This window comes from Sus scrofa, chromosome 8 (genome assembly GCF_054392235.1).
Source record: "Sus scrofa isolate SSC_HxYL_T2T_F1_AM1 chromosome 8, Sscrofa_HxYL_maternal_Yorkshire_Landrace_v2.0, whole genome shotgun sequence".
NCBI classification, from domain to species: Eukaryota; Metazoa; Chordata; class Mammalia; order Artiodactyla; family Suidae; genus Sus; species Sus scrofa.
The window spans coordinates 111,688,572-111,713,294 of NC_139390.1; the positions used below are offsets into that span (position 1 = coordinate 111,688,572).

Below are 24,723 nucleotides of genomic sequence, written 5' to 3' on the forward strand. Positions count from 1 at the left end.
AATTATCTGAAAAAATGTAGCTTTTCTATAATTGACAAGTAAATAATCTAACATCATCTAGAGAAACTGTCCTTACTTTCATTTAATATGTTTTGTTCTAGGGAACATTAAAAACAATTTTATTTACACGTAAAAGTCAATCAGTTTCTGTAGATGACACATCCCTCAGATTCTAGGCAAGCATTTCTATAGAACCACTGAGGCAGTGATCTTCAGTTCACAGAAAAGCGACGTAGTTTGCCAATATATCTTCAAACCTCTACAGTTTCTCCCTTTTAGAGGATTCGGCCAGTACACTTTACATTGTTATTTACTGTTTTGGTATACTCATTGTGTTTCTCTTTCCCATCCAGTGAATTTAAAACCTATCTTTCAGAATAACAATTATGATAGAGAAGTTAGTTATTTTACATAAATGCACTAGACTATGTTATGAGAGATCACTTTTTTTTTTTGCTATAACAATTTTTGATGCAGAAAAGCTCATAGATAGCTTTCCCACTCTCTGATCTAGCACAAATTTTAATTTATTTTTTTATTTTTTTATTTTTTTTGTTTTTTTTTTTTTTTTTTTTTTTTGTCTTTTTGTCTTTTTTGTTGTTGTTGTTGTTGTTGCTATTTCTTGGGCCGCTTCCGCGGCATATGGGGGTTCCCAGGCTAGGGGTCGAATCGGAGCTGTAGCCACCGGCCTACGCCAGAGCCACAGCAACGCGGGATCCGAGCCGCGTCTGCAACCTACACCACAGCTCACAGCAACGCCGGATCGTTAACCCACTGAGCAAGGGCAGGGACCGAACCCGCAACCTCATGGTTCCTAGTCGGATTCGTTAACCACTGCGCCACGATGGGAACTCCCACAAATTTTAATTTATAATCCTTTTTAAATACATCAGTGGACTTATATTTTGGCAAGCATTTTTCATGGGTGTTAGGCCTTTGGCATTTTATGCTACATTGCGATGTTTACTTTGCTTCTTGTTTTGTAGGACACTTGATAGAATCAAAGAATAAGAAATCATTGTACAGGCAAACAGTGGTCTAAAAATCTACAGAGACACAATTTTAGTTGATATATAAAAGTGTAAATATGACTACGAAATGGAACAGTTCTGCGTTTGTGTTTGATATTTATATTGGTTGTGATTGATTTCCACATGAATGCACAGTAGTCTCCACTAACCCCACAGGCTCAGATACGGGCTAAGAGAAAGGCCATAGGCCTCAAGGCGTGTAACAGACACTTTTTTTTTCCGCATCATCCAAGTGCCAGCACATGGACAGAACCTTGTTCTTGTTTTCTCATTTGAAGAGGTATATTTTTCAACCGCTTTTTGGTAGCTTCTGAAAGTTTGGGAGAGGTGAGCGTTCCATGGAGATGGATTCTCGAGCTTTCTCTCAGTGCTATCTCACTTTCTGCAGCTCCTGCCTCAGCCAGGACGGCAGGGGCTGGCCCAGTCTGTGCAGCAGCTTGGAGAGCTCCACATTGTGGTCCCGGTAGTAGCTGGATAGGAACGCTCTGCTCTGAGGAGGGAGGAGGTGATGGAAGGACATTTTATCTCATTTGTTAAAGTATATTTCATATACTCTGATGATGTTCACATCTGTGTCAAGTAAACCACACTGTTTGAAAACATATTAAGCACATAGACTACTACTTTAGCACAATATAAACACAGTGACTCTCTTCTTCAAAATCCACACTTCACACACTTATGCTATTTGTACTAGGGGAAGGTTCTTTTTTTTTTTTTTCTTCTTCTTTTTTTTTTGGTCTTTTTGCCTTTTTATAGGTCGCTCCCACAGCATATGGAGGTTCCCAGGCTAGGGGTCTAATCGGAGCTGTAGCTGCCGGCCTACGCCAGAGCCACAGCAACGCGGGATCCGAGCCATGTCTGTGACCTACACCACAGCTCATGGCAACGCCGGATCGTTAACCCACTGAGCAAGGCCAGGGAACGAACCCGCAACCTCATGGTTCCTAGTCAGATTCGTTAACCCCTGCGCCACAACGGGAACTCCATAGGGGAAGGGCTTTTGTATTTGGTTTACTTGATTGTGCAGAATTAAATGTTCAAATAACTAGACTGAGTTGCTAGAAGTATACTGGTAACAACTGATGGTGACTAATATGCACTATTAAAACCATCCTGGCTTTGAAGAAAGAGTGGGTTTGGTAAATCTATAAAAGAAAATACTCCTCTGTAGTCATTAATTTACATTTAGATTTTGAAAGTAATATTTTCTTAAGAGCTCTTTTAAGGCGTATACATTTTAAAGCATATACTCACAGCTAAAACAGTACTGTGGTAAACCTTAAAAATATAGTGGGTAAACAAGACAAGGAAGGAAGGGAAGGCCTTGTAAACTCTCCTGACTTATGGGGAGGTAGACTTCCCTTTAACAAAGAAAAATAGTTTAGGAGTTCCCACCATGACACAGTTGGGTTAAGAACTGACTGCAGTGGCTCAGGTTGCTGCAGAAGTGCAGGTTTGATCCCTGCCTGGCACAGTAGGTTAAAGGATCTGGTGTTGCCTTAGCTGCAGCTTGGATCCAGTCCCTAGTCTGAGAACTTCCATATGCCATGGGTGCAGCCAAAAAAGAAAAGAAAGTTTCATAATTGAAACTGTCAGAAATGGCAAGTGCTGTGTTGTAATTTGACATTTATTGAGGTTTATGTGTAATTTAAATGACCCTTGTTAGGAATGTTGTAAAGGGTGGATTTCTGCATCTGTATCTGTCTCTCTATACCAACCTGAGATTTTTAGTTGAGTTGAATCTTTTAAAGGTTTTAACTCCTTGTACTCTTCTTTTCAATTTTTTTTTTTTGCTTTTTAGGCCACACCTATGGTATATGCAGGGTCTCAGGCTAGGGGTCTAATTGGAGCTATAGCTGCTGGCCTACGCCACAGCCACAGAAATGCCAGATCCTTAAACCACTGAGTGAGGCCAGGGATCTAACCCGCAACCTCATGGTTCCTAGTTGGATTCGTTTCAACTGCGCCATGAGGGGAACTCTGTCCTTGTACTATTCTTTTTAAATGTCATATCTGGTACCCCATGTTAAATGCCACGGAAAAGCATTTTGTTTTATATTGATAATTTCAATGTAACAGAGTGGTTTTTGCAGTAATTATGATCACTGGCATGAGACTGAACATTTGTGCTATATTCTAGCCATCTCTGCGATAAAGTGTGAATCCAAACCTTTGCGTGGCTTATACATCAGTCTGTCTCATTCTCCATTTTTGGTCTTCTTCAGCCGTTAAGTCTAAAACCACTGACAAGCCCAGCTGGCAAACCCAGGCAAGAGAAAGGTGGAGACGTATTACATTTCCCAGATACACCCTCTGGGGGCCTGATGACCCTGGGACTCGTTTGCTGCCAGACAGACCTGGGGTCCAGGGATGAGCCCTGGGCTTTTGTGCTCCAACCTCCCCACTGGGTACTCCTTAGTCTCTACGCATAGTTCCTCTTTACGACTGAAGCCCTGTTTCAAACAACAGCAGCCTGGGGCTTCCCAGCTCCTGCTAGCTTGCTTCCCAATTTCCCCTATGGCAAAGGATTCTCTAACATCTTAACTAACTTTAGAATGGAAGCTCCTGGGATCCATATGTATACACATCCCTCTGAAGTTTGGAGTGTACCTTCTGAATCTAAGGATTATCTCCATAGCTCAAATTCTTGGCCTTTTGGGCATTATTTGCCAACCTGGCTGTTTGTCCCCATGCTGCCTCTGCACCCACACCCTGTCCTGTGTCTTAGGATGTGTGTTTATTGGTACCCATCATCAAGTACTCTTTCTTCTTGTTGCTCTGCTCCCTCATTTGGCAAGATAAAGTGATAAGAGAGAGATCTGCAAAGCACAACATGACCTATTTGAGAGTCTAATATTCTCAGGTCAAAAGTTACTAAGACAGAACTCAGTGATATGCAGGATTTCTTGTAAACACATTGTGATCTGACAATCATTCAGAAAGGGGAACATTTTAGATGGCAAGATCACAGGTAGGATATATGTTCATGTATGCCAAGGGAGTCTACTTCATTCACACTCATGTGAAATTAAAGTCATTAGAGGGAATAATGATGACACATACTTTTATAATATAAAATATGATCAAAAAAGCACTCATATAATAAATTCAGGTTGATTACTGATCTATTGTTAATCTATTCAATGCTTTTGATTTGGAGAGGTAATAGACTTAGTAGTTAACTTAAAACGACAGTTTTTATTCCTTTCCTACAATATATTTTGATAAATAAAGTCAGAGTACAAGCAGACCAACAACATTCTTAATTTCCAGGATCAAATGCATACTATGATGTTTTGTTGATACTTGCAGGGGAGGGTACTGCAAAAAAAAAAAAAAAAAACTCAATCCCCAGTCCCTTTTTCCTTCCATAGGTGGAGGAGAAGCAAGCAATGCGGTGACAGTACACCTACTCTAATTTGTTCTACACACTTGTGTTTCCATTATCTCCACGAAGGGTCCTATACTCTTGCCTCCTCTCTGGGCACTATTGGCACAAAATAAGCCACACTGTTCCCTCAAATAAACCCAGTCTGTATATGCTATTGTGATATAATAAGAAATATACATTTGTTTTTTTGTCTTTGGTTCCTAGCACAGGGCTCCTAAAACACTTGTAATTTCCTGAGTGACAAGGGTGAAAACAGTGTCTTTTGTTATTTATAAGTTCCTTTAAACCTTACCTGAGTTTCTGAGTTTATGCTAATGAAGTGACTCTTACACGGCCCCTAGGTAGCTTCCCATTGGGGCTAGTTGCTAGAGGAACCTAACATATATTAGACGGTTGGAACTTTGAGCCCTGCCCTTTGACCTCCAAGGGAAGGGAAAAGGGACTGGGGATTGAGTTAATCACCTATGGCCAACTATTTAATCAACCATGCCTAAGTAATGGGACCTCCATAAAAACCCTAAAGGAAGGGAATTGGAGAGATTCGGGGTTGGTAAATGCATCCATGTGCTGGGTGGGTGGTACACCCCAAACTCCACAGGGACAGAGAAGGTCCTAAGCTCCTACATACCTCTTCTTTTATAATAATAGGAAGTAAAGTGTTTCCCTGGGTGGTATAAATCATGATAGCATATTATCATGACCTGAGGAGGCAGTTGTGGGAGCCCCTGATTCGTAGCCAAATTGGACAGAAGTGTGGGTAACCTGGGGACCCACCACTTGCTATTGAAGTCTGAAGGGAGGCAGTTTTGTGGGACTGTGCCCTCAAACTGTGGGGCCTGTGCTGTCTCTGGCTAGATAGTATCAGAATTAAATTAAATTATACCTAGTTGGTGTCTGTGGAAAACTAGAGAATTGCTTGGTATGGAAAACTCACACATTTGACGTCAATCCTAAGAAAAAACACCTTAGGATTATATTACACAGTTACCTTGTTGAAAGATATGGAAATGCTGATAACCTGAAAAGTTACATTTTTTTTAATCTTTCTCTACCACTAAATTTAATCTTATGTCTCAGTGTATGTTTGTAAAACAAAATAAAATGCTAAGAAAGATGTCCTACAGTGTCGCTTAAGTGGTTTGATTTTAATACATGAACAGAGAAATAGCTTTAATATACATGCAAGTGAGATGTTTTTATATTGCTGTCTTGAAATACTATGGAAATCACCCTTAAAAATTTATTAATGTATAAGGATTGTTTTCATAGTGCTCTGAAGGTATATTTTAATAATCCACCAAAGAAAACTGGAGCCTGAGAATGCAATCTGTTTATCAAAAAGTAGGAAGAACCTCCACAATGCGTTTTAGATAGACTTTAATTATGAGTTTAGTGAAGATAAGGCCTTGTTTTTATCAGGTTGGAGTTAAAAAAAAAAAAAAGATCCTTGGAGTTCCTGTGGCTCAGTGGGTTAAGAATCCGACTTAGTATCTGTGAGGATGCAGGTTCGATCCCTGGCCTCCCTCAGTAGGTTAAGGATCTGAAGTTGCTTTGGCTGTGGCATAGGCCTGTAGCTGCAGCTCTGATTCTACCTCTATCCCAGGAATTTCCACATGCTCCAGGTGTGGCCCTAAAAGGAAAAAAATAAAGGTCCTCAAAGTCTTCAGGTATTAAAAAGTATTCAGAGAAGTTTAGGCTATGCTAGGATTTTCGGACCACCGTAGAATTCTTAGTTAATGTATTAAACACTGTGGGGAAACAATCCTAAATAATTTAATTTTCGAGTTTAATTTTTTTTTAAACAAAGTTACTCTACTTGCATTCTTATAATCAAAACTGTTTGTTAACTAGACTGATTATGAAATCAAAATAATATCAATAAATTTTAATATATGTGCAATAAGCATTACAGTAAAAAAAAAAAATAGGGTCTACAAACTGGGAAAACTGTAATATTAAGTGATCACCATGTCACATTCTGAACAGATATCTGCTGCACTGTTTGGTGTCTCCATTCTCCAGAACCTAAATTATCTGCTAGCATATTGTACATTTGGGAAACATATTCATTCTTTCATTAATAATTCAAAACTTAGTATACCAATAATTCATGTTACTATGTAGGCCACTTACTACTATAGAGTGACTAAGTGAAAAAAGAAATTTTTAGTGCTAAAATTTCTGTTAATGTATCATTCTTTTTGGCATGAGATATTACCTTCTTGGTTTTGATTCAAAATGGCAAATTCTATTGTTTTCCTTTTTTCTTGCATGGCAGGTAATATATAACCAGAAAAATCAAAACAAGCAACCTGGATGCATTCCAATCCAAATGTCACTTTTAATTTTCATGAAGGGTGAATTTTTATTTTAATCATTTTTCTAAGAAAATAGATATATTATTATGTATCATTTTGCTTATTTAGTTTGTACTTTTAAGCTCTGTACTTACATCAGGATCCATTGGAGGGTATTTTCTTCCTTTGCTCTTTCCAAGGCATTTTGTTTTACCTTCTTCTAGTAACTGACACCAGAATCCTTTATGAGAATCAAACCTTGAAAAAAATTACAGAGGACAAAAAGGCATTTTTTCAAGCTACTTATAATAACAACCAAAAATATGAATATTTTTATTTGGATATTAATCTATAACCAGGGAAACTGGCATATTTTTTTTCTTACTACATTACTTTGCACAAAGTCTTCTGGCATACTTCTGAATTCTCAGTCCATCTGTCATATTTGTGAGTTAGCCAGATTCCTAATAGAAAAATTGTCAGCAGAAGGTCTCCTATTAATAGAAATTAATAAGCCTACCTCCTTCATCTGGAAGGAAAAAGTTTTATAAATTATAAATTTCAAGCCCATTCTCTGCCTTTGCAGGGTTTAAAAATGACAAGTCAGGCTTCATCCATATCTATGGGTTTACATACTACTTGTACTATTCAATTTCAGGGTAATAGAAGAGATAAAGTTTTGATGCATCCTGGAGTGATTAACTTTAGGATTCTCTAGCTATAATCCATTTAATTTTTTTTTCCAAAGCCACTTTCTTATTTTGGTATGAGCTCTGCATTAAAGTAAGAGAAGCTATAAATGAGGATTTTAATGGCATAATTATAATCAAAATAATAGCACATTAAATTTATATTTTGGTTTACCAAAATGTTTCATTTAACTCTTTCTCATTTGGGCTTTCCTTATAACCCCTTAATGATATGGAGTACAGCATTTGTCCTATGTTATGTTTAATGGCACTTAGTATAGTGTTTGGCTTTTTGTGAATGCTCATCAAATGTCAGTTAAATAAAAAATGGTAAAGAAGGATGGAGTTCCCATAGTGGCTCAGTGGTTAACGAAACTGACTAGTGTCAATGAGGAAGTGGGTTTGATCCCTGGCCTCTCTCAGTGGGTAAGGATCCAGCATTGTGGTGAGCTGTGGTGTAGATGGAAGATGTGGCTTGGCTCCTGGGTTGCTGTGGCTGTGGTGTAGGCCGGCAGCTGTAGCTCTGATTCAACCCCTAGCCTGGGAACTTCCATATGCCACAGGTGCAGCCCTAAAAAGACAAAAAGCAAGAAAAAAAAAAAGATAAAGAAGGAAATGTTTGCCAAGGTGTGTTTAATCTTGGACTATATACTTTTTCAGTACGCAGGTGATGACTCAAGTCTAGGGTTCCTGACCCTAGGTCCAGAGACTTTTTTTTCACTGGTTTCTGAGTATATTTTGTATTACCTTTTATTATGAATAAATAGTACTATCCATGCTTGAATATAAAAGTGAAAGTAATAGTCAGCAGGGATAATTCTTTTTTATTTTACTTTATTTTTTTTTATTGTTATGTCACCCAACACAATTTTTTTTCCCCACTGTACAGCATGGGAACCCAGTTACACATACATGTATACATATTTTTTTTTCTCCCATTGTCGTGCTCCATTGTAAGTATCTAGACATAGTTCTCAGTGCTGCACAGCAGGATCTCATTGTTAATCCATTCCAAAAGTGATAGTTTGCATCCGTTAACCCCAAGCTCCCAATCCATCCCACTCCCTCCCCCTCCCCCCAGGCAACCATAAGTCTATTCTCCAAGTCCATGATTTTCTTTTCTGTGGAAAGTTTCATTTGTGTTGTATATTAGATGCCAGATATGAGTGATATCATATGGTATTTGTCTTTCTCTTTCTGACTTACTTCACTCAGTATGAGAGTCTCTAGTTCCAGCAGAGATAATTCTTTAATGTTGCTTTCATTATGCAATGATTCTATTGCTATAATTTCTTCTACATTAGAAAGAATTATCATTTATGGCCACTTTTTCCTTTTATCTTTAGTATATTCTACTTCTCAGAATACTGCTTCTTAATTTTTTCTTAATAAGTATGAACAATTGTAAATTGAAATTAAGGCACATTTAAATTAGCATAAACACACGAAATACTAGGGATAAATTAACACAAACTATGTGCAAGATCTACATACTGAAAACTACAATTGTTAAGAGCAATTACAGAAAACATAAACAAGTTAATTAATTTCAAGATTTCTTATAATGCGACAGTAATCAAGGCTGTCATATTGGTACCAATAGATCGATAAATGAAATAGAATCTAGGAACAGACCAACACACCTGTCAAATGATTTTCAAAAACAGGTGCCAAGGTGGTTCAATGGGAAAGGACAGTCTTTTAAACAAATCGAGCTGAGAAACTTTGATATCTACATGGAAAACATGAATACTGACTCCTCACACTGTATATGGAAATTAACTTGAAATGGATCATAGAGCTAAATCTACTAAGAGCTAAAGTGTAAATATCCTGGAAGCAAACACAGGAAAAAAACACACATGGAATTTTTCGTATCCTTGGGTTAGGAAAATATTTCTTAGAACAAATGATAAAAGAAGAATAATGATAATTTTGAATACATAAAAATTTAAAAAATTAGCTTTTCATAAACACTTTAAGACAATGAAGAAAGAAACTACAGGTCAAGTAAAAATACTTGAAAAACGTATTTCTAATAAAGGACTTATATTCAGAATATGCAACTCAACTTAGTAAAAAAAAGATGACATTACTAATGAAAATTGAATAAAATATTGGAAAAGACACATCATTAAAAACATAGATGAATGACCAATAAACAAATGAAAATTTGGTCAAAGTTATTGGTCATTAAGGAAATGTAAATTAAAATCACCAATAAAATACCACAAGACACTCATTAGAATGGCTTAATTTAATAAGACCAATACCGAGTGCTGGCAAAGATGTGGAACAATTAGAACTGTGACACCTTGTTGGTAGAAATTTAAAATATCATAGCCAATTTGGAAAATTTCTTATAAAGTTAAATATGTAATCACTATATGACCCACCAATCCCATTTCTAGGTATTTACCCAAGAGAAATGAAAATACGTGTCTTTATATGTAAAGATCTACATACAAATGTTCATAGCAGGTCTGTTCTGAAGTGCCCCCAAATGGAAACAACTCTATGTCCATCAACTGGTGAAATGATTAATAGATGGTGGTATATCTATAAAATGAAATACTACTTAACAATAAAAAAAACCAATTACCGATGGATGTACCAATATGGAGGAATGTCAAAAGCATTATGCTAAGTGAAGGAAAGTAGAAGATTGGTTGCTGGGGTCAGGGCTGAGGGGGAAGGATTGACTGCAGAAAAGTATGACGAGGCTTTTTGCATTAATGAAAATGTGCTATATCTTTATTGTGATGGCATGTTCAACTGTACATGTTTATCAAAATTCATCAAACTGTACAATTAATATAGGTGGATTTTATTATATGTATATTATATATACATCCAGTAAAGCTGATTTAAAATCATACTGTGATTAAATGTGATTTAGAGAATAGTCTTTATGTATCTAATCTTTCAGAGTTTATAACTATAGCCCAATGGAAAGAAGGCAAATCTATATTTCTGCCTCTCACTGCACTGGATATTAGAGACACTAAAGTATTATTTGCATCCCACTTATGCAAAGCCTGTTTCTGATCATTATTAAAGCAATTGTGTGGGGTCAATATAGAACATGATATGTCCACATGTTGTTTATATCCTTTGAATCAGTAAGGCAACTGAATAAATTAATTTCATACCCAGAGGTGGAAGAAAGGAGAGCATTAATAAAGACTAAGATAGAAATAATCTATACATGAAAGCTGGGATGTAAAACATTTTTGAAAATCTGTTATTCATGTAATTTTTTCATTTAACATTTTGTTATTAGTAATTTCCATAACTGAATTCTGACTCATTTTATGTATTTAAGTGATCAAAATTCAGAATTTGGAACAATTATTATTATAATTTTTTTGCTAATATACCTAACTATAGATACATATCTGGAAAATTCACATGCCTTATGTTAAAATGAGCAGCCTTCCTTTTTTTTTTTTTTTTTTTTTTTGTCTTTTTGCCTTTTCTAGGGCCGCTCCCGCGGCATATGGAGGTTCTCAGGCTAGGGGATTAATCGGAGTTGTAGCCACCAGCCTACGTCAGAGCCACAGCAACGTGGGATCCCAGCCGCGTCTGCAACCTACACCACAGCTCACGGCAATGCCGGATCGTTAACCCACTGAGCAAGGCCAGGGATCGAACCTGCAAGCTCATGGTTCCTAGTCGGATTCGTTAACCACTGCGCCACGACGGGAACTCCTAAAATGAGTAGCCTTCTGAATGAATGTTTAAGAAACACTAAACTTTACACATATTAAATAAAATTAAAAGAAAAAAATTAAAGGAAAAATAGGTTGTTCTCTCACCTCTGCCAATTGATTTTATCTCATGCAGTGGGCTGTCATGCTGGGCTTTACTGTGAAAATATGTATGTGTGTGTGTTTGTATGTGTAGTGGACACCTAGCCCAGACATTGTGCATAAGTTTACAGGCAGTGGTGTAAGGCTATCACAGTGGAAACAGAAAGGAGAGGAAGGTAGAATGGAGATCACATTTGTTTTCCCAGGTGGCCTGAGGTAGAAGGCGAGGGATTGATGTTGACCTTGTGACTTTGAGGACATAAGCACTTCAGAGCCCACGTGAAGAAGCTCAACAGGAGATGGAGAAAAATCTCCCATATCTGTCCAGAATATCAGCAGTGTCCTTCTGAAGATTAGCCTTAGTACTACTGATATCTGGTAGAACAGCAAGGAAACCTTTTTGTGTAGGTACTGGCAGCTAGTCCTCTCACGGAGACACTAGTCACAGTTAGGACCTCCTTTACAGGCTTTCAGGGAGCGAATATTTTGGAGAAAATTTTATGTGTTGTTTAGTGTCTCTCCATGGATACCCCTTCCTGGAGGTAGCAATAGTTTGTCATTGTGTCCCCAGAATCATGCCCATAATAATTTAATAAATCATTGTTGAGTTAAAGAATGAAACAGGAATGGACTGGTTCTTCAGTTTATATGGACTATCACTTGGGGACACCTAGAGGTAACTGGAAGAGACTGGTGGGTGGGGACAATCAAGAGTCTCCAATGATTTGGCCTCCAACTGGTAACATTTCTATATTAATGAAAATGTGACCTTCATTTTACTCTTGGACAGGTGAATCCCAGGGAACATTCAGATTACATTTAGAAGGTTCAAGAATGTTTGAAATGACTTTACCTTTTTTTTTTTTGGCCACACCCACAGAAGTTTCTGTGCCACGAAATCAAACCCTCCTATTGCAGTGACCCAAGCCACTGCAGTGACAATGCTGGATCCTTAAGTTGCTGCACCACAAGAGAACTGAAATGTCTTTACATTAAAATAAATTTCCATGAAAGAATACTGAGTTGCAAATAATGCCGGTAAATTTTAAAAACAAAATAAACATGATTTAGGTGTTACTAATATGGAAAAAGTACAGAAGTTCTTTTTAATCATTTCCTTCTCTATAAACATACTTTTATGATGTAATAAACCATTTTACTAATATACATTTTATTTTTAACAGCTTTTTTGAGATATAACTTATATATTGTAACACATTTTTAAGTGTATAATTCAATGATTTGTAGAAGATTTATATAGTTTGTATAGCCCTAGAACATTTCAATTTTAGAATATTTCCACCTTTCCCCCCAAAATTCCTTAAAAAGCCTACTGCAGTTAATCCCTGCTGTCACCTGCCCTTCCCCCAGCCCTAGACAAGCACTGATCTGTATTGTCTCTAAATTTATTTTTTCTAGATTTTTCTGGTATGTGTGTGGTGTGGATATGCCAAATTTTCTTAAATCCATTTACCATTTTGGTTCCAACTTTTGGCTATTAAGGGTAATGCTGCTGTGGGAACATGGATGCAACTAGAGATTCTCATACTACGTGAAGTCAGAAAGAGAAAGACAAATACCATATGATATCATTTGTATGTGGAACCTATCAACAAAATAGAAATAGACTCACAGACATAGAGAACAGACTTGTTGCTAAGGGGGAGAGGGAGGGAGTGGGATGCTGGGAGTTTGCGATAGTAAATGCAGATTATTACATTTAGAATGGATAAGCAATGAGGTCCTATGTACAGCACAGGGAACTGTATCCAGTCGCCTGATGGAAGATAATGTAAGAAAGGGAATGTATATGTATATATGTGACTGGATCACTTTGCTGTACAGCAGAAATTGGCACAACATTTTAAATCAACTATACTTTAATAAAAAATAAAAAAGAGTAATGCTGCTGTGAATAAATCTTTATAGACATAGCTTTTCATTTCTTTTGGGGTAGATTCCTAGGAATGGAATTGGATTATTTGTAAACTTCTGTTTACTTATTAAAAAACTGTAAAACTGCTTTTCTAAAGTGGCCATGTATTATCTATAACCATCAGCAATATATGAAGTTTCCATTTCTCTACACTCTTGCCAACATTTGGTGTTGTCTTTTGGATTATAGCCATTCTAGTGGTATTTCGATGTGGTTTAAATTTGCATATCACTATGCTTACACGTTTATTATGCAAAGTGACAATGTGTCTGGAGATGGATTCTTTATAATGTCTGAGACGACTTAAAAAGCTCATTTTAAGGTTTTGATTTTTTAAAGGAAGTACTTCCTGTCATTAAGCTCTCCATTAGTAAAAATTCACAATATTGTTTTTCTTTCATTCTTGTGCCAATCTGAAGGGCTTAATAAATTGGTAGTTAGGCTCCAGAGGAATGACTGCTTTTCAATCCTGCTTCCTCAGCTTATTTGTGGAGTGATTTTTGAGTTAGCTTTTCTGTGCCCCAGTTTTTCTAGCTGAAAATTATTTTTAATTATTTTAAATTTTAATTATTACTAAAAATTCACATAACTCAGTCTGGTTTCATTCACATTAATAAACAGGTTAATTGACTGAGAAATAAAGATATCATGTGATATTTAACTAGCTAGAATTTGTAAGTGTGAAGACTCTTGTCATGATCATTGATGGCTAGGTATAATTGTAAATGGATATATTCTTGGGAAAATTACAAGTTTATATCTTTCATTTTAATTTAGATAAATTAGCACAGTTCCATGTTGAGCATTATTTTCTCTGCTTTTTCTTAAATGATTAGACAGCTTTTAAACACTGTGTAACACATAACGTGCAAGCTAAAATAATGTTAATGTATCAATCCTATTTATAACTTAGAGATTAAGGCTATGTTGAATAAAAATTGGAAAGTGTGAATTTACTTAATTGAATGAGAAAGTTTACAGCCACATATGGAAGTTCCCAGGCTAGGGGTCTAATTGGACCTGTAGCTGCCAGCCTACACCACAGCCACAGCAACACCAGATCCAAGCTGTGTCTGTGACCTGTACCACAGCTCACAGCAAGGCCAGATCCTTAACCCACTGACCGAGGCCAGGGATCAAACTTGGATACTAATCCAGGTTACTAGATCCATGGATATCAGTTGGGTTCATTACCACTGAGCCAAGACGGGAACTCCCTCCATTTATATTTTTAAAAGATTGTATTGCTTATTTCAGATCACAACCAACCATAGTCACTAAGAAAATCAGATTTTTTTTTAACATATTCAATGTCATTTAAAATCCATGATGATAATACCAAGTCATTTTAAGACATCATAGACTATCCACAACTGTATGAAATTTGAAAGTCTTGAACCCTTTCTGTAGTGGTTGTGGAAGGGAATAAATAATACCCTTAATTATGGAAATTTATTGTCATTTTTCTTGAAAATAGTTTTGGAATTGGGTTTTTTTTATATTGAAGATAATTAGTTTATAGATCTCTTAAATTGGAATGCAAGATTGTATGGTAAAACGTTTGCATCAGTTTACTTTCATTCATTTATTCTACTGTGTGCAAAGAACTGGATTTATGTGGTTTGTTGAGAACTCATCTGTTTGCAGTTCTGGACCTTCTTAAAGGGCTTTAAATAATTTTTTTCAGTACTGTTTTTTTTTTCCTCATCATTATTATCAGGAAAAATATGCAGCAATAAATGACACTCCTGAGAACATACATGTTCTACACCATCATCCCAACACACCCAAAGCACCACTCAAACAACCTACCAGCACAGTTACTTTTAACAAGAGTAACTACGTTTTGAGGGCAGGATCCAGCTCAGTTGCAAATGGCATAGGTGAAGGAGGATTTAGCCCTAAATAAATGACATGAAATCCCAAATATTGTACCACAGGTACACTGCTGGTTTTTACAAGGCATATCAAGCCAACTGAGTGACAAGAAAATATAAGAAGAAACTGAATGGCAGTACCTTATCTCTATCAGTAGGTTGAGTGCTTGGGCAACCTGCTGGATCAGAAACTGTGGTTTCAGAGACTACAAACATCTTATCTTGCTACTCTGACCACTGAGCCCCCAACCAGGCTACAGAATCACATAAGGGGTAAGTTTAGTCAGATACATCCCAGGTGCAAAGTGACCCATGGTTCTTTGTATCTGGTACATTGCTTTGATACTACGTCTCTCGAGTTTATACTCCCTTTACTTGGCAGTGGAGGTGAATAAAAAGCTTGCTGCTGAGCTGGATGCAAAGGGGACAAATACACAGCATGTAGGTCAAGGACCATTCCATAAGAAAAAGGTTATGTCTTTACAGAATACTCCACTTACTCTTTCTGAAATACAATGCTTTGCTATATATGCTATTAAAAAAAAAAAAAAGACCCAAAGATAAGCCAACTTGAAATAGAAAACTGTTTAGAAAATAAAAGCTTTCTTTTCTAAGAGATACTTAAAAAGATATAAAGCATAAAGTGGACTTGAAGTTCTAAGTGAAGCTAAAATCACTCAGCTTTCCTTAAGGTCAAGCTGAAAGTTAAATACCTAAGGCTAGCATCTGTGTTAGTACTTCTGCTAAACTCTACAAAGCTCGAATACTACTCACACTACAGAAAACACAGAGGTCAAGAGGTTAATAGTAACAACAAAGTAGATGACTCTTAGGAAGGAAGCTCAAAAGTCAAGTTTCACCTACTCCTTTGTCCTCTAAATCAAAATGTCTCTCTTACATGTGCCTTTATATATGCTTTGTGCAAGATGTACGTGATATTTGATGTTTTTCTGCCAATATTTTACTGTAAAGGATGGTGAAAGGCAAAGGAATCCTGTCTCTCACTTTCTAAACTGCTAAAGCATAACGAGTACAATGAAAAGCGAAAATCAGTTGATCTAAATAACTGAGTTTTATACTGAAAAACACAATGGAAAAATTCGACAATTCAGTCTTATTTGGTTTAGTTAAGCCTCAGTCTATAATTTAAAATTAATACTTATATCATAGAGCCAGGTCCACAGCTCATTCAACTCAGTATCTTCCAGTTGCTTGTTCCGGTTGCAAGTGAAATAGGAACAAACTCAATCCTCATACATTTGATTGCCAACCATTATAATGGACAAAGTAAGATGAAGTCGAGTCAGGATTAAGGTGAGCTAAGGGAGGTATCTTGGCTGACAAATTTTAGGAGGCACTCACTCTTAGGTATTTGTAGGGGAGAGAGTATGTGCCTCCTTAAATCCTAGTGTCTCTACCGCCTCACCTGGACCCCCACCCTGTTAGAGCTGATAACCTAAGAAAATCAGAGGGAACAAGCAGAAGAAAACCAGAGCTGTAACTGCTGGGGCCTCTGATGGAGAGGCCATGGGGTCAGTCATACAGAAGGTAAAGACCAGCAAAAGATGGAAGTATGTATAAGAGTAACAATAACACCTTTCTCTCTGCCTGTTCAGTCACTTGTTGGGCTACTTCTTGCTGTATGCCATTAGTTTTGAAAGTTACACAAAAAAGAGAGGAGTTTATAAACCACCTAGTTCATAAATCACCTTTTTATGCTTTCAAGAGGTCCCAATGTTGTCTGTTCAGTAGGCTCAGTGCTTACCAAGTCATTTTAAGTAGCCTATTTTAAGGTTAGTTGTTGCTTTTAAGATTTATAACTGTTGAGTTCCTCTACTTTCCCTCCAGGGGAAATCTTTCATAGTTAGGAATCAATAGAAGATTTTAGACATTTCTTTGCCATACTGTTGAAATGTTCTTTCCCAAATGGTTAATGGCAACTGGAAAATAATCAGTATGTAAGGAACAGCTAAACTGACAGTTGCATCACCAAACTACAATTTCTTTAAGATAAGTTCTCTGCCAAAACTTCAAGTAAATTAGAATATAAACTTACGTTAAAGCTTCTGAGTAATTATAATGAGGAGAGACTCCTAGAAACTTCTGTACTTCATCCATCACTGTAGCAGGATCAGTTCTTAGCTGTTGCCCATCGATAATTAGCAACTAAATTACCAAGGACATAAAAAAGAGGACAATGAACATTGAAAAAAGACATGTAACTATATAATTAAAAAATTCTGCACTCTGAATTTATTCAGTGAGAGATACTGTACTGAGGGGATTTGCATGCATTGTTGTTAAGAATTAACCAGGCCATCCTCATTAATTAACTGGAACAAAAAATAAATCACACTAATTAAGTGCACTCATGTTTTGTCATCTGAGAAGTCGTACAAACACTATGAAATCATAAAAGACATTTGAGGATACTAAGAGAGCTTAAGAAATGTGACTACAAAAGGAAAAAAAAAAAGAAATGTGACTACAAAATCACAAATGGAAAGCAGGTTTAATTTTTTTTAATCTTTATTATTTTTATTTTAGGGCCGCACCCACAGCTTATGGAGGTTCCCAGGCTGGGCGTCTAATCAGAGTTACAGCTGCCAGCCTACGCCACACTACAGCCACAGCACCGCCAGATCCGAGCCGTGTCTGTGACTTACACCACAGCTCAAGGCAACGCCAGATCCTTAACCTACTGAGCAAGGCCAGGGATCAAACCCACAACCTCATGGTTCCTAGTCGGATTGTTTCCTCTGTGCCATGACGGGAACTCCGGAAAGCAGGTTTAAAAACAGACAAAACAATGATTTCGTGATTCAAGCTGGGAAGGAGCACTTAGGGAAGAAAAAAGTTTACATGACCAGGTACAATGAATGGAGGACTTGTTAATTCTCCATGATTCCATTCAAAGGAGTGAGTAGCACTGTAAAGTTTTAAGAAATACTTTGATAATGCATTTGGAGAAAAAGGTAAGATTCCTAGAAAACCCAAAAGTAAATAAAAGTTCAACAGACTAAAGGGGAGAATTTGCTTGGTACTCTGGTAAGGGAAGGGGGCGGACCCAGCAAGATAAAATGACAGGAGACTATGATGGAAGGCCATAAAGCCTGGAAGGCAACCCTTGCTCACACCTCTTCTCCAATATTTCTATTTAGTCTATACTGGCATTCATTAGAACTTTCTGTGTCAATGGATACGTTCTATGGCTGTTGTATCTAACTGGTGGCTATTGAGCATTTGAAATGTGGTTGTGATTAAGAAACTTAATTTTTAATTTTGTATAACTTTAATAAAAATTTAAATAGCTATAGATGGTTGCCTATGTGGTATCATTTTAGATAGACTGGTTCTAGACATGCAGGCATACACCCTGTTTGATGTGACTGGTCAGCTTTATGCAATCCAGTGTAGGGTCTGACGTTGTAATCCAGGCTAATGCCAGGTAAAGGAAGAAGCAAGGAAGCCAAGAAATACATAGGACTTGTGAAAAAATCAGCGAGGTTGTTCAAAGGGAAATAATGGCACTTAATTAAGCAAAACAATGTTTGCCTTGTTTGGGTAAGAGGTTCTCAGGCTTTATTCTCAGAATAAGAATCAGGAGTATCAAGCTTTACAATCAGGAAAGGTACGCACTAGAAAACAGGGCAGGGAGAATCATCCAGAAAACTTCTAGAAAGAGAATAAGACAGTTTTTCTACCTTTCCCTATTATTGTCTGCCAGAGACTCATTTACAACTAGAGTAAAATCTGGTACTGTTTTAATGAGTAAAAATTTCCTCTAACCTAGAGGCAAAGTCATCAGCTTAATGAGATTGTAACATGTTTTAATTCTTATTGCTCAATACCTGAAAGGGAGGGAAATAAACAAGCCATCTCTCGATGTGGCTGGCATACCACCCTGGGACCAGACATCTCTTCTGCAAGGCTCTGAGCTCAGAGGGTGCACGGGGCCCGGCTGAGATCACTTCGTAGAAGCTGAACTTCAGAGCTGCAGGGTCTTCATGTGATCGCTGATGCTATGATGAAAAGGTGGATAATTAAGCTGACTTCAACCATAGGCATAAATAATTAAAAACCAATCTCTGTGACAAGTCTCAAAGCTAAAGGAAGGAGTGCCTCACTGCTGGAGAGTTATTTGTTTTGCAATTAATAAAGGATGAAAATGTTTGCTGGGAGCATCAGGATTTAAAGTTATGACACTGATGAGAGGATGTGTTTGAGAATTATTTGGTAGAGGCAGAATTCTTCTTGATAGGATTCCCTAACCAATTTCACTGAGTCATTTCCTTAGTATATATATTTTATTCTGAAAGTCAACTTTTAAAAGTTGCATTAATGCCCTCTTTTCAGCTCATAGGAAACCATTTATCATGTCCGTTGAATATCCTTAATGCACAAAGCTCTCTGCTAGTTCTGCCACATGGTTTTGCTTCATCTAGTAATGCTGTTTTAGATTAGAAAAGCCCTATCGGCTATTTTAAATGGAGAAACTACTGAAAACTCTGACATGTGCATTATCTGAAATCCACAGCTTTTATCATATACCACCTAGCATCCAAAAGCCAAGATTATTTTACCTAATGGTAACCTTTGCGATGAATCAGAATCACTTATTGTATAGAAAATGCAGAAAGCAGCAATCCAAATAGGAAAGTATTTCATAATGGCTCAGGCTCAGGCCCAGGGATTTGAGGAAATCACCTTTTTCCTAAATTGACCAATAAATATTCAGGCTTAGTAGTGGATTGGTGGATGTTTACCACATCTAGTTGAATAGCAAATTTGCTGCAATTGAGATTCAAATTACTATACTACAAACTCTACTAGACTTTGTTAAGGCCTGCATTTTGCCACTGTGGAGTGATTTATTTGTAATATTTAGGACATTTTGTTAGCTTGCAGCCTTGAAACCTCCTTTTTCATCAAATTCTCCATTTTTAAGGGGCTAAGTGGTTGTCAAGCTGCAATTTTCTTCTTTCTCTTTGAGTCAGTTAAAGCTTATTTCTCTTTTCTCCAGATATCCAGTAGAAAAGGTAAAAGGTGCAAGATCAAATCAATTTGCAATTTTTTGTATTTTTTATTTAAAAGATGGCTCTAGGAGTTTGGCATGGCTGGTTAGTGTGGAATTGCGGATTTCAGCTTTCCAAGCTGTCTCTCTTCCTCTTATGCAGATGATTATCAATACGCCTAGCCAGGATCCCATGACTTTTTCCCACTTTACAGTGGCCATGAAACCTTTCCTGACAATCTGTCCTTCTTTTTGTGAACCTGGAAAAACTGCTTGTGTTAAAAAAGACCCCATGCTGAGAAACTTTATTGTCTAATATCAGATATTGTCAGGAATGTAGATATTTGAAATCACCGACAATGGAACATCCCACTCTTGCCTGAAGGATCCAAGATTTGTGGATTATTTTAACACAGAGAAGTAGCCTATTTCCAACCCAGGAGCAGAGTTGCAGACAAGGGGTTTTTGGACACAACAGTCCACATTTATCTTAACTTTATAGTTTCCAAGGAAATAGGACCCTTAGTCTGCTTTCTAGCCCTGACCTACTGATAACCCCCTTATACATAGCCCTGCTTGCACCTATCAAGCACGGCATTTGAATTTTACCTAAATTTTGTCCCTTACAAATCTTTCCCTTCTGTAGGGAAATGCCCAATAGTTCAGCTGTTCAGTCTTCTCTGCTGCCACCAATTCATATACCTAACTTTTTGTTCCTGGTGGTCTTTATCAAATGGACTTTACCACTCTGTAGGAGTCTGTCACTTAATACTTTGAGATTTATATACTGGTTATTTATACATATTTCTCCAGACTGAAAGCAATCTCAAGTGCAGCATCCTCATTTATTAATTTACCTTCAAATTGCACTTAGAACAATACTTTGCACATGGTCGTTATTAAAATAATTTAATGAATGGAAAAACACATGAACATTAGGAAAGTGGCTTTTAAATAACAAAACAGGAACGATAACTAAAGATTTTAGAGACTAAAGACACTGACTCTATTAACTTTATTATGTTCTTATATATAATTTCTAAAATTAAACTTTTTTTAATAAAGTACAGTTGATTTACAAAGTTGTGCTAATTTATGTCATATAGCAAAGTGACTCAGTCTTACATATTCTTATATATTTAATTTTGACTGTTTTTTATTGAATTTTTTTCCATTTGGTGATTAAGAAAATTGACAGCTTTTCTCCTTTTTTTTTTTTTTTTTTTTTTTGTCATTTTTTTAGGGCCACACCCGCAGCACATAGAAGATCCCAGGCTAGGGGTCATATTGGACCTACAGCTGCCGGCCTTCATCAGAGCCACTGCAATGCCAGATCTGAGCCACATCTGTGACCTATACCACAGCTCACTACAACGCCAAATTCTTAACCCGCTGAGCGAGGCCAGGGGTCAAACTTGCGTCCTCATGGATACCAGTCAGATTCATTTCTGCTGAGCCATGACAGGAACTCCCTTTTCCCTACTATTTTAAATGACTTCTTAAAGCAAAAATGTACTTGATATGTAAGTATTATTATTAGAGTCTGTTACATTATTTCAAAGTGATCCTTTCTGTGCTAGGTCTGAACCAGCATCAGAGACATAATGGCAGTAAGTGTGTGAGAAAGAGGCTTAGAAAAGGGAACACTGGCTGGGCTTTTAAGGATGAAGAATTGTGTTTGCTTTTGCTACTAAGTTATTTCTTCAGTCCAAATAGTTATTTAAGCTCTGTTAGAATCAGGGTCCTCAACCTATGGCCCATGGGCTAAATTTGGCTTGCTGCTTGTTTTTGTAAATAAAGTTTTACTAGAACACAGTTAGGCTTATTAATTTACATATCATCTATGGCTGCTTTTGCAATACAGTGGTAGAATTTCAACCATATGGCCTGCAAAGCCTGAAGTATTTACTCGCTGGCCCTTTATAGATAAAACCTGTGGGGACTTCCCCTTTGGGGAATTAGTTATATTCCTTATCTGTAAAACTGAGATAATAATAGCAGTATTATACATATATTAAATGAAAAATAACGATTTTAAGTTATAACATTTTATGTTTAAAATGCAAATATATAGAAGCACAGATATATATGTAATATTTTGCTGTATTTAATTTAATTTCTTCATTGCATTAATACATTTTATTAAATAAATACATTTTATTGAATGCAAAATCAATAAAACTTAAGGACAAAATTTCTCCACAGAAACAAACAAAAAATGTATTCACCTTCCTGAAGATATAAAACTAGCAAATCTTCTCTTTTGTTAAAACCCAGGGAGGTGGCTATTTGCTGAAAATGACCCTCCCTTCCTCATACTTCTCTTCTACCTGCTGGATTCTGTCTGAATTTTCCTTACCTGGTACCAGGAATATGCTCGGTCTGAGGGGTCAATAAGAATGGTGATGATCTTGGCTTTAGGGACCAGAGAAGCCGCTCTTTTAGGAGCTTCCTCTGAATGGAAGTAATTGGCACTCTTCTCAAACAGAAAGTCAGTGGTAACATTAGATGGGACTGGGAAGAAATCCATATACCTAGAAAAGGAATATTTCTCAAAATAAGACTGGTTTATATACAGACCCTGGTGACTGAAGATGTTAACGATGTCCCACGAACAAAGTTCATTTGTTTGCTAAACAGAAGCCTTTTCCTTTAAGGCATCTGTCCCATAAGCCTGTTAGCAAGGAAAAAAAAAAAATATACAGAACAATAATAATGTATTTAAAAATTTTTTTTTTCGTTCTGCTTAGTATCAAGAAAAAAGGTTTGGGAGATAACAACAATGTAGACACAGAGTGAGTGATCAAATAGCACTAATAATCAACCTAATTGTGTAAAGTGAATGCAGAAATATCTTACAGAGAAAAATTGTTAGCACTCAACCAAACAATAAATTTTTGATCAAAACAAATGATATGTTCAGTTCAAAGGCATTTTAAAAGGACTTAACGCCAAACAGTTTTTTACTTCATCACAAGTAAAATAATTTCATTGTCACTAATGCTGCTGTTACATCCAACTCCTATAAAGTGTCAAAGGGCAGAACAGATCCTGTGTAAGTACTGCCTATTTGCTTATTTTTTTCCCATATAGAGCCATTTATATTCTTTGGGATAATTATGAAAGTTTTAAAGTATGTACATATTTCCAGATATAAAATCCTATCCAATTTTCCAACATCAGTTCCTATATCCTTAAGTGGGGTGAGAATTCAAATCACCAGCAGAGAGAACACAGGAATGCCTATTGCCTCCAGCATAGAATCATAGGACATGATGGATTTTGTGTAATGTTCCATTTGTACAAAATATCAAATATAAATGAATTCAGCATATAATATTAGCTATTTCTGAAGCACCAAGGAATATCTTTTAGAGGAAAAGGGGCCTTTTTAGAAAGAATATGGGAATTTAACTTCTAGGGTTTCTTACCTTTTATAATAATGGCCTCACCCTCTACCCACATCCTCTTTGATTTATATGCCACTCTGACTATGAGTTATCAAGACAAGGTGGTTCAATAATTACTGAACAAGAAAGTCATTAACATTTACGTGATGACTTCTTTTTGCCGAGTGTTGTTTGCTTTCAGTCACAAAATAAAGCTTCCAGTAGGTTTCCAGTTTTTAACATAATATAAAGTTTGGCTGGTACAACAAAGTGAGGTCTCGAAACTCAGGGCAGTAAGGAAATCCTTTTATGTTTTCTCGAAATAGCCTTGTTGGTGATATATCATTCTGATATCCTTTTGTTTTAGGGGCAAAGAGGTATACAGACATTTCTGGAAAGTCTGATCTGCTATCTGTCCTGGTGTATTCTATTTATAGAAAGTGCCAAATTTCAGGATACTTTAAAATTTTTTTTATTTTTATTTTTTGGGGCCACATCTGTGGCATATGGAAGTTCCCAGGCTAGGGGTTGAACTGGAGCTGTAGCTGTCAGCCTACGCCACAGCCACAGCCACATGGGATCTGAACCATGTCTGTGACCTACACCATGGCTCACGGCAATGCCAGATCCTTAACCCACTGAGCCAGGCCAGGGATGGAACCTGAATCCTCACGGATACTAGTCGGTTCGTTATCACTTAGCCACAATGGGAACACCAAAATTTCAAGATATTTTAAAATTTAGATGACCACACTGATTCCAGCGTTGCTAAGGTTTTATCAAGTATCTGGTGGTATCTTATTTGGTCCAAGCTTGTTTCAAGGCTCCAAAAATCACAAAAAAGTCCTCCAAAAATCACAAAAGAAGGGCAGAAGTTACTGAATTCAGATAACTTTTAACTTCTAAAAGCTGTCTCACCTTCCCAGTAGTCTTCTATTCCTACGACACTTGAGGCTTTGAAAACTTCCTCAAGCAATTCTGAATCTTGGACCTATGATGTATTGGTTTTGCCTGGCTCCAGAGGCTCATGGAGAAAGCAGGGGCCAGTTCCTTGTTTGCCTATATGCCCATGTTTTTCTAGCACAGTGACTGTTACATATAGCACTTAAGAAAGGTCTGATGAATAAACAAGAAAACACAAAGGATTCAGCTTCATATTTCCAGGGTGGAAATAGGCCCACATTTGGAGAATATGAATTCAGGTTATTCAAATAATTGGTGAGCAGGCTAGAGTAGTTCAACAATTTGGGAGTTAAAAGTGAATGCTTCTTTCATTTAAGCTTT

The 24,723-nt window shown here is 36.9% G+C and overlaps 1 protein-coding gene across 3 annotated transcripts in view; it reads right to left on the reverse strand.

Annotated features, from left to right (window-relative positions):
* Window positions 1–526: 526 nt before the first annotated feature.
* NDST3 (N-deacetylase and N-sulfotransferase 3) overlaps window positions 527–24,723 on the reverse strand; it is a 147,048-nt gene continuing 122,851 nt past the window's right edge. For 2 of the 3 annotated variants that reach the window (XM_084973089.1, XM_005666900.4), the window contains exons 10-14: window positions 22,410–22,584; window positions 18,888–19,058; window positions 17,093–17,202; window positions 6,878–6,980; window positions 527–1,521 (exon numbers count right to left, since the gene is read on the reverse strand). In XM_084973089.1, the coding sequence (XP_084829215.1) occupies window positions 1,402–1,521; window positions 6,878–6,980; window positions 17,093–17,202; window positions 18,888–19,058; window positions 22,410–22,584 (679 nt within the window). In that variant the 3' untranslated portion in view covers window positions 527–1,401. The remainder of the gene's footprint in view (window positions 1,522–6,877; window positions 6,981–17,092; window positions 17,203–18,887; window positions 19,059–22,409; window positions 22,585–24,723) is intronic. The other variant, XR_014813132.1, reaches the window with a different exon arrangement.